Genomic DNA, 15,795 nt, shown 5'->3' on the forward strand with positions numbered 1-15,795 from the left:
CCCCCAACGCTGAGGAGCACGCAGCCCAGGAGAACCCACGCGTGCAAGGCTGAGAGAGGAAGCAGAAAACTGAATGCCACCCTGCAGCATGTCACCCATCCGTGACACCTCTCTGTGCAGGACCGCTGGCGCGCGGGACACGCAGACAGGCAGAGAAGCAAGTTTGGGGAGAAAAGCGATCTCAGATTGCCCAGTGGAATGTCAGCAGAGCCGTGGGCTGGGGAGGGCACAGACTCTGGCCCTCTCTGACCATGACACCTGAAGACAAGAGCTTTGTTGCAACACGCCAGTACTTCAGGGCTGGCCTGGTGGTATTTTGGGGACAGCATCCGATAGTCCTCATTTACAGAAAAGCCACTTTCCCTGGCAGGTTACAGGCACCTCGTTCACACTGAGCCAAACACACCGGCAAGCCAAAGTTATTTTTCCTTGCTGCACTCTGCAATTACTCCCTGCGCACCTGGAGAGCCGAGATGGCACCAAGGCTGCGCTGGGCTGGTGCAGGCAGCGAGCGTGACAGCACACAGAGCGCCATCGAGGCTGCTCCCAGGCACAGCACCGCCAGCCCCAAACATCACGCTTTCCTGCTGGAGGAACCAAGGTCTCCCCCAAACCCTGGCAGCGGGGGTTTATGCTCAAGGACCTCCGCCCAAGCCTTGCCAAGGAAGTTAGCTGGTTTTGCTGTCAAGAAAACAGCATCCAAGCCACTTAAATGCACGTGAAAAGCCCCATCTCTGTTGCAATGCCTGGTGGTTTGGGGATGATGGGAAAGGCTCTGTCTCATCAGGACTCCCCCCTGGCCTGCAAAGTGTCAGCCAGGACTCAGAGGGGATGAAGGAGCTCAGCAAAATTTTGAACAAATCATAAATCTTCTCAAATTTCCAATTTTGTTGAGTTTCTGGATTTTTCTTGACTATAATATCTTTTCTTTAAATCCAGTTGTACGTGACTGCCACCTCAAATTCTTGTTGCAAAATCAAAGCGTCGGGGAAGCACTTTTTAATTTTTTAGCAGTTTCAAGCTTGCCAGGGCTGAGACATTGCTCCATCCCTCCCCAGTCCTGGGGCAGTGGCACCGAGCCAGCAGAAACCCCAGAGCAGCAAGCGCCCTGCCAGCCCCAGCACCGTCCTGCCGACGGGGTAGAAATGCTCATGGCACGAAGCCACCTTTACAGGCTGCAGAAAGCAGCTAACGAGTCCCCAATTCCTACCCCAGAGCACGAACCGGGGTTGTCTGAGCGTCCAGACCCAGCTGGCGGGCTATGGGGGGACACCGCCCCCTCCCTGTGTGTTTTACCGTCCCCAAGCTGAACTTGCTCCAGCATCTGAAGCACAACCCAACCCGGCAGGACACTTCAGGAAGACATGGCTTTTGCTGCAAGGGAGCTGCTCCACGGGGCAAGGCTGTCACACATGGAGGAAAACCTCATCCGTCTCACGCTGCCCGGCGCTTAAGCAGACAGCAGAACCCAAGGGAAGAAAGAGCATCGTTAACCTGACAAGCTAATTAGGCTGAAACATGTCTGTTGACACAGGCGAGAACAACGGCCAGGACCACAACCACCAGCCTCTCCCTACCTTTCCGGGGACAGAGCTGGAGGCTGCTGTGGTCTCAGGTCTCACCACACAGAAGCGATGGTGGGAGCAACAGGATGTGGGCAGGGAAAGGCAGGAGCACCCGAAAGCCTCAGAGCACCCGAAAGCCTCAGAGCTATGGTTGGACCTTGCAGAGCCCGGGGCAGTGCCAGGGGCAGCAGGGAGACACAGTCCCATACTGCTCCGGCGCTCCTAAGTGGCTCCTCTTACTACAGGGTGCTACCGGGGCTGAGCCCACGGTAGCGGGGCGTAGGTGGGAGGTGAGCAACGTCCTGAGCACTTCCAGCAGGCTTTGCTGGAGCACAAAGCATAGCTACGGGCACAGAGGAGCACCAGGAGGTTATGCCAAAGCCTGGGGTTGCTAGGAAGTGCCGCAGGACCTAAACCTGTTCGCCAGTCCTTCCCTTTCCCTGTGACAAAGCAATGCAGCTTCCCCAGGAGCACAGGCCAGAGAAGCAGAGGGGAGAGACGCACCCTGCTGCCAGGGGTCCTGCTGTACTCACTGTCCCCACGTCCCCCACAGGCCAGCACCCATGCCCCATGAACTGTCCTGCCTGACTGGGCTCTGCCAGGGAGATCCCGGCAGCAGCCGGCCCCAGTCCGAGAGCATTACAAACACTGCTGAGATGGGATTTAACATCCCCGGTGGGAGCTGACCCTGTCTGCCTGCAGAGCTGGGAAGAACTGGGCACAAAACTTTTCAGAAGGGGAAGGAGAGGGAAGAAATAAGAATAAATTCCCAGTGGATGCTTTTCCATTGCCAACTCCAGAACAGCTGCGGCAGGTCAGCACCATCGAGCACCTCTTCGTTTGCTCTCGCACCTCTGGGGCACCCTGCTGCGCAGTGGGGCTGCCGGGGGTCTTCCTCCCGCTGAGCACACCGGAGCAGTCTGGCGTGATGCTGGGAAGCCCTTGGAGCAAAGGGACCGTTGGCCAGGCTCGGCTGCTGGGGCATCTTGTGCAGGATGGGTGCTCGTTGCTCCCCTCCTTTCCAGCAGAGAGAGAGGAGCCCATGCGCAGATGACAGTGGCCACTCTGCATCCCCACGGCAAGCCGGGCAGCACGCCGAGCTGTTTGCCTCCGAGGATGCTTTGGAGACACGACAGCAGATGAAGGCGGGCTGTGAAACCACCCCTCTCCCCAAGCCTGCAGGGTTTTGCACTTCCGACGGTGGTGGCTCCAGTGCGGGGAGAAGGTGTGAGGAGACGGGGATCCTGCTGCCGGTTGCAGCTTGCTGAGGGCTTGAGTGGGCGTACATGCCGGGTAGCTGCTCCCCTTCCTGCCCCTTGGGCTCTGCCGCCCGCTGCCAGCGTCCGCGGGTCCATCTGCTGCAAGGTTGCCGAGCGCAGTGTCCCGCTGCTGCCTTTGCTCCGTAAGCCTCTACCTCTTCCCAGTCCTCCCGCTTTGTTCAGTTCGTCTTTGTTCAACACCGCCCCTGGAAGCGCCTCTGACAGCGGGTGTGTGCTCAGACGCGTGGGCAAGAGGCGCTGTCCTCCGCCCTGGGCTTTCCTCTTGCATCTGTGTTGCTTTTTTGCTTACCTTGAAAGCGCCCTAGTCCCTTGGTTCTCTTCCACCCCCCAAGGCCTGCTCTCTCCCAGCAGCTTGTCCTCCCCATCACGATGCTCCGGGACAGCCGTGGGGCACCTCCTCTCCCAGGTGGGACTGCGTCCTCCGGGATCCTCCAGGAATAAAGCAAATCTTGCAGAGACCCTTGATGGACCTCGGTCACCTCCCAGGAGGAGTGAGAGCACCGCTGAGGGATACTGCTGCAACTTGCTTTGCTGTTTAACTTCCTTTTCCCAAATCAGAAGTGGCCAAAGCAAAGAGATGGTGAATTCAGCACATGAGTTTGTTTGTTTTTTTTATAATGGAAGGTACAAGCCAGGCAAGGAAGAACATCCCCTCGCTGTGGCTACATTCGCTTTTAGTGGCTTTCAGAGCCGAATCTGAGAATTCCTCTCTTTATATCCAGTCTCTCTTAATACAATTTTAATATTCTGGTTGATCCTAAAGATGCAACGTTAACTATAGAAACAGCAGCAGAAAAGCGTGGGGTACAAGACATTTTTTTTATACAAAAAAAAATTCTTTTCGTTGCTTACAAAACATATGCAAAAGAAGCTAAAAAAACCAAAAGGCATTGCTATTTGTTCTACATAAAAAATCTCATAACTAATGTTCTTTTTTTTTAAAAAAGAAATATCAGGCTTAGGCACAATTTTGCTGCTGGCTGCTTGTGAACAAGCCAAGAGAACACGCCACCCCCTCCTAACTGAGTGATATGTATTGACTGTTCCGCACTTTATACTTAAGGCAATTTTTTTGTTTTTGTTTTGTTTTTGACAAAGTGTTTTTTCCACCCCTTACGTCATGCCAGGATCCATCCATGTGTGTCAGTATTAGCAGTACTAAAGTTTATGGTTCGAGAAGGTTGCAGGTCACACCGAGGGTTTTCTTCCTACAGATCTCTCTATCCAGAGGAACAAAAAGATCTACAAATAAAAAAACCAAAAGCCTGAAGTGAGAGAAAACCAAATGAGAATAAAACTCTGCCCCCCCCCCCCGCCAAAACCTTGTCTCCGCAGGAGAAGTCAGCCCTGAGGGCTCGACGTGGCCGCAGCAGAGCTGAGACATGAACTCGCTATTCTGCTGGGGCACCAGCTTTGCCTTTTTTATTCTTTTTCATTTTCTCCTTTTTTTCTTTTTTCAGGGCAGCCGCAGGCACCCACCAGCGCAGGGGACGTCGGGGGACCACAGCCCCTCCATGGCACGCGGGTGCTACGGGCCGAGGCATTCCAGCAGGGAGCCTCGCTGACAAGGTCAATCCCCCACCGACGTCCCCGCTCCACTCGGGCCATCGGGCTCAGAGCTACTCCTGGCCAAGCACGGGGCTCCCTTAAAACCGGGGACAGCCCCGCAGAGCCTGCACCTGCCACGGTCTCACTGGGGGAATTTCACATTCTGTGTCTTTCTCAGCACTTCTGGGACCTGCCCATTCCCTCCTGTAGGGCTGCCGGGCAAAGGAGTTGTGGGCTGGGAGGTGCAGAGCAGAGCTGAGCTCGCTCAGGGTGGTGAGAGCACCAAAACCCTCTGTCCCGGCTACTCCTGCAGGGCAGAGGCTTCGGGTGTCCACAGACGAGCAAACGACATGCACGTGCAGGTCACGTACTTCAGGTAAATTAAGAAGCGAGTGGGGCTGAGCTGCCAAAGCAGAGCAGCGTGCGGCGGGTTGGACCTGCAGTGGGGTGCTGGGATCACGAGGCGGGGGACGATACCTTTACATGTGTCCAACAGGATTGTGACCATCTCCTAGACCAGGATGTGAAGCTGAAAGTGTCATCTGGGGATCTCCTACTACTCCGGACACTTTCTCCTCTTCCCGACGCTTCAAGCAGGCTGCTTTAGGGTTCAGATTGCGCTCTATGCCAAAAACAGCAAGGGAGGGAGGGAGGGAAGCAACCTCAGTTTGGGCAACAGCATCCATCGCGCACGGCAGCAGCATCCAAAAGAGAGAGAGGGCGAGGACAGAGTCCCAGGACAGACACACGGGACCATGCGAGGAAACGACCTCAGTGCAAGCTGCTCTCCGCCTGCAGCTCCTTGCAGCGGCTGCAGTAACTCAGCCGGACCCCTGCTAGAGCAAAACCCCGTGCCCGGCTGAAACACCATGCCAATTTAAACATGTGCTCGCTTACAGAAAACCCCAAGTGCCTCAGCCAGCTCTCAGAGTTGAGGACTGAGTTTTCCAAAGCTGCTTAATGGGATCCAGGTGCCAAATTCCCATTAAGCGTGAGGGGAGACAGACTGGGCCAGGGCTTTGGAAAGCTCAGCCTGCCGCGCGGCGCACCCGAGGGTGCCGCTGGTGATGCAAACGCACAACCTCGCACCAAAAGCGGGAGTCGCAACAGAGATGCACGCGCACGCAGAGGTGTGGGGGGAGAGAAAAGCCCCGAAATGCACCTGCCAGCTGTTACCATACCTCGTACTTGCTGCTCCAGGCCCAGAATGACCTGCACCGCTTGCTGTAGGATGATCAGTTTGGTCTGTGCTTTGTCCGTTTTTAAGTGCATCTGACACATGCGTCCCAGTTCTTTAAAGGCCTCGTTAATGTCCCGCACACGCACCCTTTCCCTGGCGTTATTGGCCATTCTCCTCTCCCGGTCCCTCAGATCTTTGTCCTCCAGTGACAAGGCCTCGTCTGTACTGCTGGGTTCATAGCACCACAGGGATTAGTCAGGGGGGCGGTACCAAGGGGGGGCTACATGTTGCCGTGCTGGTAGTGCTTCTGGTGTCCACTGGAAACGGCTCAAACAGCCTCACTTTGCAAAGCCAATTCGTCTCGGGCGCTTCCTGGAGCAGCCTGGGCTATTTTGGGCTGCGCGTCGCCTCTGCAAACCACGCGAAGGTGCTGCCAGCACGGGGTCGGGCTCCCACGGGGCTGGAGGGTGCTGCCGGGGGCGAGGGCGGGCAGTGGATGCAGGATCAACACCGACACCTTCTCCCCTCCGCAAAATTTTGCCTTCCTGTTTGTTTTCGGCTGAAAACTGAAAGTTCAGGGGGAGTCTCAGCCAAAAACATCGGGTTCATCCCCCAAGGAAAGACTTTTTGGCAGAAAGCAAATCCCTCTTTGTAAGATTTCCTTCAAAAATCCCATCTGCAGCAAAATCCTCCCAGTGAAGGCGTTTCGGGAAGCCGTGCCGCAGCAGCACGTGGCAGCCCGGCCCAGCACCCTCTTACGGGTGGGGGGCAGTACCAGGGCCGGGAGCCAAGTGCCCCCGGCTGCTGCTGAGGGTCAGTCTCCAAAGCAGACACTGAATCCAGGTCTTTCAACACAGTCAAAATCACTCCAGAAGGCGTGATTTTCTTTTCCAGGCACGGTCATGAGCTTTGGGAGAGCCTCCACCGCTGGCAGCACCCCAGGGTGCCCGAAACAGGCAGGGACGGGGAGGGAAGGCAGAGTCGTGCTGGCAGCATCTTAAACTGTGGCCTCGCCCGCAGCCCGACCCCTCCAAACCCAATTTACTGCACAGACGACCTTCTCCCCCAGAGCAAAAATTCTTGCAGGGAAGACACCTATCTGAGGAGGGTCCTTGGGTGAGACCTGGCACTGGACAGACTGTGGCCTTTGGCTCCAGGGGAGCCTCGCAGCGATAAGACTCCACTGAAGAGGGGCCGCAGAGTCAGAGTCTTCCTGGGTGCGCTGGGAGGTCTGGAGAAGCTCCAGAAAGTGCCCGACCGTGTGGAGGGGGAGCAAGGGCTCTCCAGGCAAGCGTTTGCCTGTGTGGGACAGAGGGTTGCCCACTGTCCCTGTCTGCATCCTCTCCTTGCTGCCTTGTCCCTGTCCATGTCCCCTCCTCACTGCCTCGGTGCCCCAGCCAGCACCGCCACCTTCTCTCCAGCACACCCAGGATGGCCAGGGGGAGCGGAGCCACCAGCCTGCCTGGCGCCCAAGCCCACCCGCGGCAGGAACTCGGCTCATTCCTCTGAACGCAGGCTGGCAGCCGCGGTTTCTGGCTGGTGGCTCGCACGCAGCTCCAGCAGTGCCTTGCACGCCACGGCCAGGCAGGATGGAGCCATCTCCCCACCACCGGCAAGTGCTGCTGGCAGTTTGCACGGCCATGCGGGGTCCTCTGGGTTATAAGGACGTGCGATGCCCCGGCTGCCTCGTGCCCCGCTCAAAGGGAGCGCTGACCTGCTTGCCTGGCCCCCCGCAACACCCCCAAACTTCTCCTTTCCCTTCCTGCCCCATTAGCTGCCGACGGTGGCAGGAGGATCCCGGCAGCCCCGGCTGGGCACGCGGGGACCCGGTGGCCCCACTCCCACGGCAGCCCTGCAGGAGGGGACGTGGGGGTCGGCTTCTCTCTTGCAAAGCAGCCTGAAGGCCAAACCCGCCAGGTAAGGGACACCCTAGCTGCCTGCGCTAACGCCTGCTGACAGCAGCACACGGGGCTCAGCTCGCTTTCCCGGCTGCGTCCGAGAAGGGTTTAAAAAGGGACAAGCGTGGGAGACCAAAATGAACACGGTGCCAACTCTGCCTAGCCCCTGCCCCCCGCCGCCCCTCAGCTCCTGCCTCGATCCGCAAGCAGCAAGTACAAGGTAGAGAGTGGGACCACCGAGAGGTCACGGCTGGGGACTGTCTGTAGGAGATCGGAAAGAACAGAACCAAAAAATAAAAACTTGAAATAAAAAATAAAAAGGAAGGGGAAATTAAAAAAGAGACAGGAAAAAATATACATGTTATGAAAGGCAAAAAATTACAAACTGAAGAGAGGCACAAAGGACTCCAACATCAATGCAACAGCAGAGGCCAGCAGAGAAGAGCACAGCCAGGCACAAACCACCGATGCGTGTTACAACAGCCTCTGCAGAGAGAAAGGGGGTTAACCTGCCGCAGCACCCTGCGCACTGGGGCCGGGGAGCGGGAGCATGCACTGCGGGGCGCAGAAACAAAGCAGCAAAGTCCTCCGGAGCGGGAAGGCAAGCCCTCCGCTTCCCCTCCCACCGGGACACAGCACTGTGGGGCAAGCACGGGTGGCCGAGCCAGGCGCACGCGCGTGTGGGAAAGGATCGAGCGTGCCTCAGCAAGGGCGAGAGCCTGTGTGTGCCTGCCTGCAGCTCCAGGCTCTGCTAGGGATACACAGCGCTCCCAGCTCGCGTTGGAGACCAGTTTGTACAGGCAGCGAGGGCTGCCCAACCCTGGGCTCAGCGTCTCCATCCCGCTGCCCCTCGCACAGCTCCAGCGATCCCCAGGGGTTTGCCGGGCACCTGCAAACTCAGGGGTGCAGGGACAGGAACGCAGAGCCCTGTGCCGGGCGGGCAGGGAGGACGGGGCATTGCTCAGTGCTGCTGCGGCCGTGGGCAGAGGTGGGCTCTGTGCTTGGAGCAGCCCTCGGAGAGACGTCAGATCTGGGCCCCCTCTGGGAGATTTGCTTTTCTGGGTTTATTTGCTGGCCAAGCAGCTGAGCAAAACACCTGGCTGCACGAAAGCGAGGATGGCGCAGGTGCCCCCTCGGGGACCGGCATGCAGCACATGCAGTGGCAGTGGGCAACAAAAGAGAGAACAGCAGGGATGCAAAAAAGGGAAAAAAAAAAAAAGAAAAAAGAAAAAAAAAAAGGACAACCACCTTGGGAACCCAAGGCCACAGGGGAGAGAGACAGTGCGAGGCACCACAGCACATGTCACAGGAGACAGACAGACAGACAGCCCCGTGCCGATCAGATACGTAAAATATCACCACTCCGGGACCCTCACTGACCTCTAACTTGTTGCTCCAGGTTCAGTATGACTGATACGGCCTGGTGTAGGATTAGCAGTTTGGTCTGCGGTTTTTCGCTGTTTAGGTGGAGTTGGCACATGCGTCCGAGCTCTTTAAAGGCCTCGTTGATGTCACGGACCCGCAGGCGCTCACGGGCATTATTGGCGACCCTCCTTTCTCTCTCTCTCTCGGCTTTTTGCTCTGGGGGAAGAAGATCGTCCTCCTCATCCTCATCTTGACTAATGGTTTAAAATAAGAACGAGACAGGGACATTCCTCGCGTGCACTCTCAGCACTGGTCAACTCACAGAAAAGAAACATACGTTGAGGCACCAAGACACCAAGCCCTGCGAGCTGGGACACTGTGCCCCGCGTGCCCCCGCCGGGACGTGCTGGCCCGGTGCCCCACGTTCAGACACGGGGACACGCGGTGACTTTGGAGAGAAGCAATAAAGGCTCTTCTTCTGCCTCTGTTTGTTTGTTTGTTTGCTTTGTTTTTAAACAACAAAGAAAGAAACCACAACAATGCAATTAAGGCCTGAGCTTGTTGCCAGGAGGTTGCAGAGTGGCCTGGAGAAGGTGTGGGGGGCACCACCGGTGTCCCAAGCGTGGCACTTTGGGAAGACGCAGCCCTCTGCCTCCAGGGCAGGAGGTGGCTGCGGTCTGGCAGGAGCAGGGCTGGCGCTGCCCCTCCAGGCAGAATCACCCTGACAAGGACTCCGAGCCGATGGCGAGGTTGCAGACAAGCTCGAAGGACTCCCTGATCCGCTGCCACGCGTGGGGCTGGACGTGACAGAGGATACAGGAGCCCGAAGCAGACAGCGGAGACGACCTGAAGCAGGGAGGAGGTCAAAACCTTCCCTGCCCCTGGCCGAGGGAAGCTGAGCGCCTGGTCCTTTCTGTTCACGGCCACAAGCAACGCCCCGAGCGACCACGCAGGCGGGTGCAGCTCGTGTGGACAAGGTGCGAGCCCTCTGCTTTACGAGCAGGAGGAAGCCCTGTGGCCACGGGGATGGGAACCAGCAGGACAGGGCGGCAGGGACCCTTCCCCAGCGGGGCCCAAAGCGGCCAGCCACGGGGAAGCAGCGGGAGCCCGGGCTGTGCCGCCTCTGCACGAGGACGGACAAGGCTCCCGCAGCGGGCAGGGCTGGCGGGTCTGTGCTGCAGGATGACCCCCGGCCTCACCGGGCTGAGCCCGGTGCCCGGTGGGTCACCACAGCCGTGCCCCAGCCCAAGTGCCCCCAGCCTGGTAACAGAGTAAGTGAAGGGAGAGACCTGTTCAAAGAGCACCTTGTTCTGTTCCGGGAGGGTTTCAGCTCCTTCTTCTCCTCTTCCGAGTTATCTGCCACTGACGTGTTCTCCTCGTCCTCCTTCTCTTCCCTCTTTATTTCGCTGGTTCCTGAGGAGACGCTGCTTCGCCCCAGCCCCCCTGACAAGCCTGCTGAGGAAGCAGAGCCAGACGTGGAGGTTGGAGGGGCCTGACCTGCACGGAGGGCTGGGGGGTCCCCAGGCCCTGCTGCTGCTGCGCTGCATCACCAGCGCGAGGCATCCCGGGCCCATCCTAATGCCGGTCCGCAGCAAGAGGAACTGAAGGGGTGCCAGCTCTGCCCTGCCACCACTCCCTGCTCCTCTCCCCCCACCTCCCAAGGCCCCCTCTGGAGTCAGAGCCCAACCTCCCCCAGCAGAGCAGGGCCTGGGGGCTCTGTGCACCCACAGCTGGCAGGAGGGCCAGGAACACCTAGGTCAAACCTCTGGAAAAGACTCAAGGTAGGAACTTGCAGATGCTGCAAGTAAGCACTGGCCTTGCAAGAGCACCCATCTTCCCCCAGGCTGCTGCTGCACAGGGCTGGACCTAACGGGTGACCCGAATCACCCCTGTGGCAGGCGAGCCTCAAGCATGCACGCGTGCAGAGCTGCCTTACCGCTGTACGTGTCTTGCTGCCTGTTGAGGTCAGGGAGTGAGCTGGGCTGTGACGGAAGTGTGACATGGTTGTGGAGCATGCTGGGGTTGCTGGACAACCCGTCTTCGGGGTGACCTCCTCCCACCTACAGCAGAACAAGCAGAGCAAGCCTTGAGGGAGAGAAGTGTCACGGCCAGTGGGCATGGGCAGAGTCACCCCGAGCACAGCGCGGGGCCCCGCAGACCAGGCTGAGGTGCAGCCGTGTGCCCTGCTCGCACGCTCCCACCACCCAGAGCGCAGGCATGCACGAGGGAAGAGCCAACCTGCTCCAGCACCAGCTCTCCTCGGGGGACCGTGGCAGGGGCACTGCAGAAAGCAGCTCCGTGCCCTGCACGTCAGCTGGTCCACGTAGAAAGCCCCCACCCACGCTTGTCTCCTCCCACTGTGGAAAAGCCTCTCTGCCTAGATGCAAGGCTGGCACACTGGGGAGGACACCCTGCCTGGGTTGCACGTGCCCCGTCTCAATCAAGCCCCAAGGTTTCTGCCATCTCCCCAGTGCCACCAGAGCAAGGGACAATCCCAGCAGCATGGTCTTTGCTCCAAAGGGCCTGGACGCAAAGGGCGAGGGTCATGCAGCCTTTTTGAGCCCGCACCCCCCTGAGGCGGCACCACGCGGGCCAAGGATCGGCAGGACAGAGCCAGCCCGGCCGCGAACACTCTCCTTTCCGCACCCGGCAGCAGTTTGCAACAGAGGACACACATACGATTTCATTGCTTAGTAGCAGAGTCTGGGGAGCCTGGAAGAGAAGCACATCTGGTTCTCTAGAGAGACAGACTGCAGACGTGTTCCTGTTTGCTGCAGCAGGCAATCGGCTCTGCCAAAAACGTGCTCCTGTGGTCACCAGCCCCTGGATGAGGGGGGACCCTGGTGATCCAGCACGGGAGCCCGGCATCCACCTGCTCAGAACACCCGGGACCTGTCGCGCTTCTTGGAGCCTGAACAAGCCGTCACACATCGGCACTCCCCACGTGCACGGAAGGATGCGGTGCCTGCCCAAACGGTTTGGGGCAGAGAAGTCCTGGTGATACCTGGCTCCCTATACCTGTGGTCCTGCCCTGCACCACATCCCTTTCCTCCTCCTCCGTGCAACCCCTGGGGACAACTTGAAGCCGTTTTGAGGGATTTCCACCCATGTTGCAGGGAAAGAAGGAGAGCTTTCACCACCTCTGCCTGCCCTGAGAAGGGGCACGAGCAAACTGCATGCAGGCCTTGTGCCTGAGAGCCACCTCTGTGCTGAGCGTTGATTCAGCCCCCCGTGCGTGAAGACAGCAAGCCGCTGCACTTCTGTGCGCATCACTTCTTCAAAGCTGCCAAGAGCTGACGCGAGCTGGACCGTGCTGAGCTACTCTCACACCAAATGCCAGGGGACTCGGCGACCTGGGTCCCCGGCACTTCCCTGCCAGCTGCCGCAATGCTTCCACACTTACCAGACTCGGGTGCCTGTTCCCCAGGGACATGACCGAGGTGGGGAAGGCCTGGCCCAGGCTGCCCACGGTGGCACTGTGGGCTGGCGCCGAGCCCAGGAGCCCGTGCATGTCCCCGTGGTTACTCGGCATGGCAGCTGTCTGGCCCACGGCGTGATTCCTCAGCACGTGGATGGCTTCGTCCAACCTGTCTTCCATTTTGTTTTGCTTGAAGGACAGGACAGAGAAATACGTTTGCATTAACGCCTATAAAGCCAGCAGCCCGCTGCAGCTCTCTACGCTAAAGAATGGCTGGCAGCAATCACACACTCGGCTACCACAAGGCAGGTAAGGGGAGAAATAACCCCCCAACCCCACCAGCGCCATCCCTCAAAGGCAGAAGGGGTCACACAAGCAGAACCACTCAGGAAAGGGAGGCAGAAACCAGACAGAAATCTGGGCCAGACCCACAGGGATGTGAATGGGCCCTAAACGGGGGGGGTGTGCGAGGCTGCGCCTCCGCCAGCCAGGCTCTGGGCTCAGGGAAGCAGGTCCCCAACTCTGCTCAGCTGCTTCCAACCAAACGTCTATCAGCTAGCTACCTTCCTTCAGGCCCCGGCCGTTTGGGGGAGAGGACTCTACCCAAAAGCCCTTTACCGCCAGGCACACAAGGAATGGAAGAGAAAAAGGCGAAGGCAGATCTTTCGGCAACACTTACTAAAGTGTGGAGGCTCCCTTCGTAGCTGGGAGATAAGGCACCCTGTCCGCTCGCTCGGGACCACTGGGATGTGCCTGCGAACAAACGGGGAGAGCTTGGGACCCGGCACGGCTGCCGCTAGATGGGGCTGGAAGCTGGGCCACCACGGCCCCGCACGGTGCTGCGCAGGGACGGCACACCACGCGTACAAAGCTAGCCACGCTGCACACAGGCACAGGTTCTTCCCTTGCTCCGTCACCGCTCCGCAAGGCAGCAGGGTGCCCGCAGAGGCGTTACAGCTCAGAGCAGGTGCCCCCCCACCTCACAGCGATGCTGTGAGGGGTCACAGTCCGATCCCACGCGCCTCCCGTGGAAATCTCTGTTCAGCCCCTGCTGCGGGCTCGCCTCTTGCTCTGCCTCAGGAGGAAATGGAGCTCAGGCCTTCAGACCTCGAGAGGTGTTTAAATGCACACCATCGCAGTGAGCGGGCAGCCAGCGCACACACCGTGCTCCCTCTGACCCCAGGGGAGCAGCAGGCTGTCGCCTGTACGTTGCTCTGCACCCCAGGCATCGAGGAGCCCCGGTGCCGACATTGCTGGGCAGAAACGAGACCTCTCCCGCCGGATGGGAGCAGAGACGGGCTTTCGTCAGGCACTGAAAACGGGTTTTAACGAGTTGCCTACTTCCCAGTTCCCACTATGCTCCTCCCACGGGAGACAAAACCAGGGACAAATTCTCCCAGCTGCACCGAGACAGGACGCTCAGGGACAGGGTCTGTCTGAACGGCAGGAGCGGGTCCCAGGGGGTGGCAGGGATGCTTTAACTCAAGCATGCAGTGGTGCTACCATGTGGGCCGGGCTCGTGCCTCCGGCAGAGCCGCCTGCCAAAACCCCTCTGCAGGGGCGAAGCCAGGCACAGGCAGAGCCATAGCCCTCACACGCGCAGCGCTTGCCACGCCTGGGCACTGCTGGGCTCCAAATGGGAGAAAAGCTATGACTGATTAAATTAGACAGACATGCAACTTCACAGGAGACATTTAAAAAGTATCTCTGAGTTTGCTTGTCCTTCCTCTTCACTCTCCTGCTTTTAAAAATAAATGGCATTTGGCGAGATTGCCAAAAGTGTCTTTAATGAGAGTCTGGGGTAGATGTGGGAAGTACGCTGCCTTGGACCTCCTGAAAGCAAACCTGATGCCCCCCTTTACACAAAAAGCAACATTTTTCACCTACCTGCAAGCCCCTGAGGGGAGCCGACTGGTGTAGAGGGGTTTGACGAGAAGTTATTGCTAGAGTGATCTGGGGAATAAATCTGGAGCAAGAGAAGCAGGGCACGGTCAGCAGCGCCCACCCCGTGACGGCTCCCCCTTCCCAGCAGCACCAAGCCCAGGCGCCACGAGGACCCCGATGGCATCTCCCCTCCCGTACCACCACCAGCTCCCAGCCAGTGCGATGGCCCAGCCCGCCAGTCCCCCCCAGCTCCCCCAGTAACGCCGGGGTCTCTCTGTCCCCACTGCCGCCACCCCTGCAGCTACGGCATCCGTTCTTCAGGTCCCACCTTGAGGGAAGTCAGAGCCCCAAGAAATTATTGCAGGGTGCTGAGCACCCCTCTACCACCATACAGAAGCAAAGCTCCCTGCACTGAACGGGACAGAGGCAACCCCAGGCTCTGACAGCCCAGTGGGACCAATGCCTTCCAGTTTGAAGCAGGACATGCAGGGCCAGGACTACTGGGCAAGTCCTGCTCTGAGGGCTGCGTAGGGTCATCTTGCCAGACCAGGACCAGGCTGGGCGGCCCGCAGAGCCAGCTCACAGGGACGGGTCAGTGCCTCAGTTCCCCCATCTGCCAAAGGGTGCTTTTGCACGACGCCAGGACTCAGGATAGCAGCATACAGAGGGGGGGAAACCCTCCCCTCAGAGGCTGCCATGTTTTTGGGGAGCATTCGCCCCAACTTCTCAAGGTGTCCATCTCCCCCGCTGCCTAGAGGGTCCCTGTTAGAGAGGGAAGGTCCAGTGCTGCGACAGGACAGGGACCGGGGTCAAGGATCCACAGAAACTCTTACTGAAGCTAGTGCCTTCCCGAGCGCGTCTCCGGAGCTCCCAGCTGTGGTTCCTCTGTTACCTGCCGAGAGAGGACACAGACATCACTGCCAGGGCACCAGAAATCCAGCAGGACAAGGCACCCCTACAAGACCTTCTCTGGGGTCACCTGCTCCGAGACTGAAATTTCTTGCTCTTACTGCTTTGCTTGAAAATTAAGCAGATGCCCAGCTCAGAGCAGCCCAGACGAGGGCACACACGCCCTGGCAGCTTTCACGGGGCTGCAGGAACATCTTTATAAACAGACGCTGGGCCGAAGGTACCATGCCATCAACAGCGATCAAACGTCTCTGCTGCAGCACAGCCCATTTTCGCTTGGCATCTTAAGCCCTTACAATCCTGAACTTGCTTTCCCTCCTCTAAACAAGGGTTTTTCTAAGAATTAAGGTCAGAATCCTCATTTCCTGCGGAACATGAGTTCATTTCAGTAACAGGTTTTGTAACAGGTTCAGCAAGGTTAGAGATTAAAGCACTCGAGGGTTTAACGCGGCATCCAAAGGCAGCACAAACATTCCTATTCCAGATTTAGATGAAGGGCTTCACACGTACCCCACCTTCCCGTAACGCAGGTGCAAATCCTTCCCGCAAACTCATTTAAGTCACCGCACCTCCAACAGATAATGTCACAGATCCTGGTCTCCTCCCAGATCCACCCGGCGAGGTGTAAACCCCCAAGCCAGAACCCCATCCCCCTGCTACAGCCCGCCCAGGTACCCAGCAGCGATAACCTCGCCATGCCTCTTCTTCACGCAGTAACTCCACGCAAGGGTGACACACAAGTGACAAA

At 58.4% G+C, this 15,795-nt stretch overlaps 1 protein-coding gene across 19 annotated transcripts in view; it reads right to left on the minus strand.

Moving 5' to 3' along the window:
• Positions 1-3,562: 3,562 nt before the first annotated feature.
• Positions 3,563-15,795, minus strand: part of TCF3 (transcription factor 3) — a 73,805-nt gene continuing 61,572 nt past the window's right edge. For 5 of the 19 annotated variants that reach the window (XM_054805233.1, XM_054805218.1, XM_054805216.1 and 2 more), the window contains 9 exons: positions 14,972-15,030; positions 14,142-14,220; positions 12,934-13,007; positions 12,240-12,443; positions 10,773-10,896; positions 10,126-10,291; positions 8,852-9,090; positions 4,871-5,015; positions 3,563-4,087 (listed from right to left, as the gene is read on the minus strand). In XM_054805233.1, coding sequence (XP_054661208.1) covers positions 4,873-5,015; positions 8,852-9,090; positions 10,126-10,291; positions 10,773-10,896; positions 12,240-12,443; positions 12,934-13,007; positions 14,142-14,220; positions 14,972-15,030 — 1,088 coding nt within the window. In that variant the 3' untranslated portion in view covers positions 3,563-4,087; positions 4,871-4,872. Of the gene's footprint in view, positions 4,088-4,870; positions 5,016-5,574; positions 5,802-8,851; positions 9,091-10,125; positions 10,292-10,772; positions 10,897-12,239; positions 12,444-12,933; positions 13,008-14,141; positions 14,221-14,971; positions 15,031-15,795 lie in introns of all 19 variants that reach the window. The other 14 variants (XM_054805234.1, XM_054805217.1, XM_054805232.1 and 11 more) reach the window with 9 other exon arrangements.

Source organism: Grus americana, chromosome 28 (assembly GCF_028858705.1).
Source record: "Grus americana isolate bGruAme1 chromosome 28, bGruAme1.mat, whole genome shotgun sequence".
Classification (NCBI taxonomy): Eukaryota; Metazoa; Chordata; class Aves; order Gruiformes; family Gruidae; genus Grus; species Grus americana.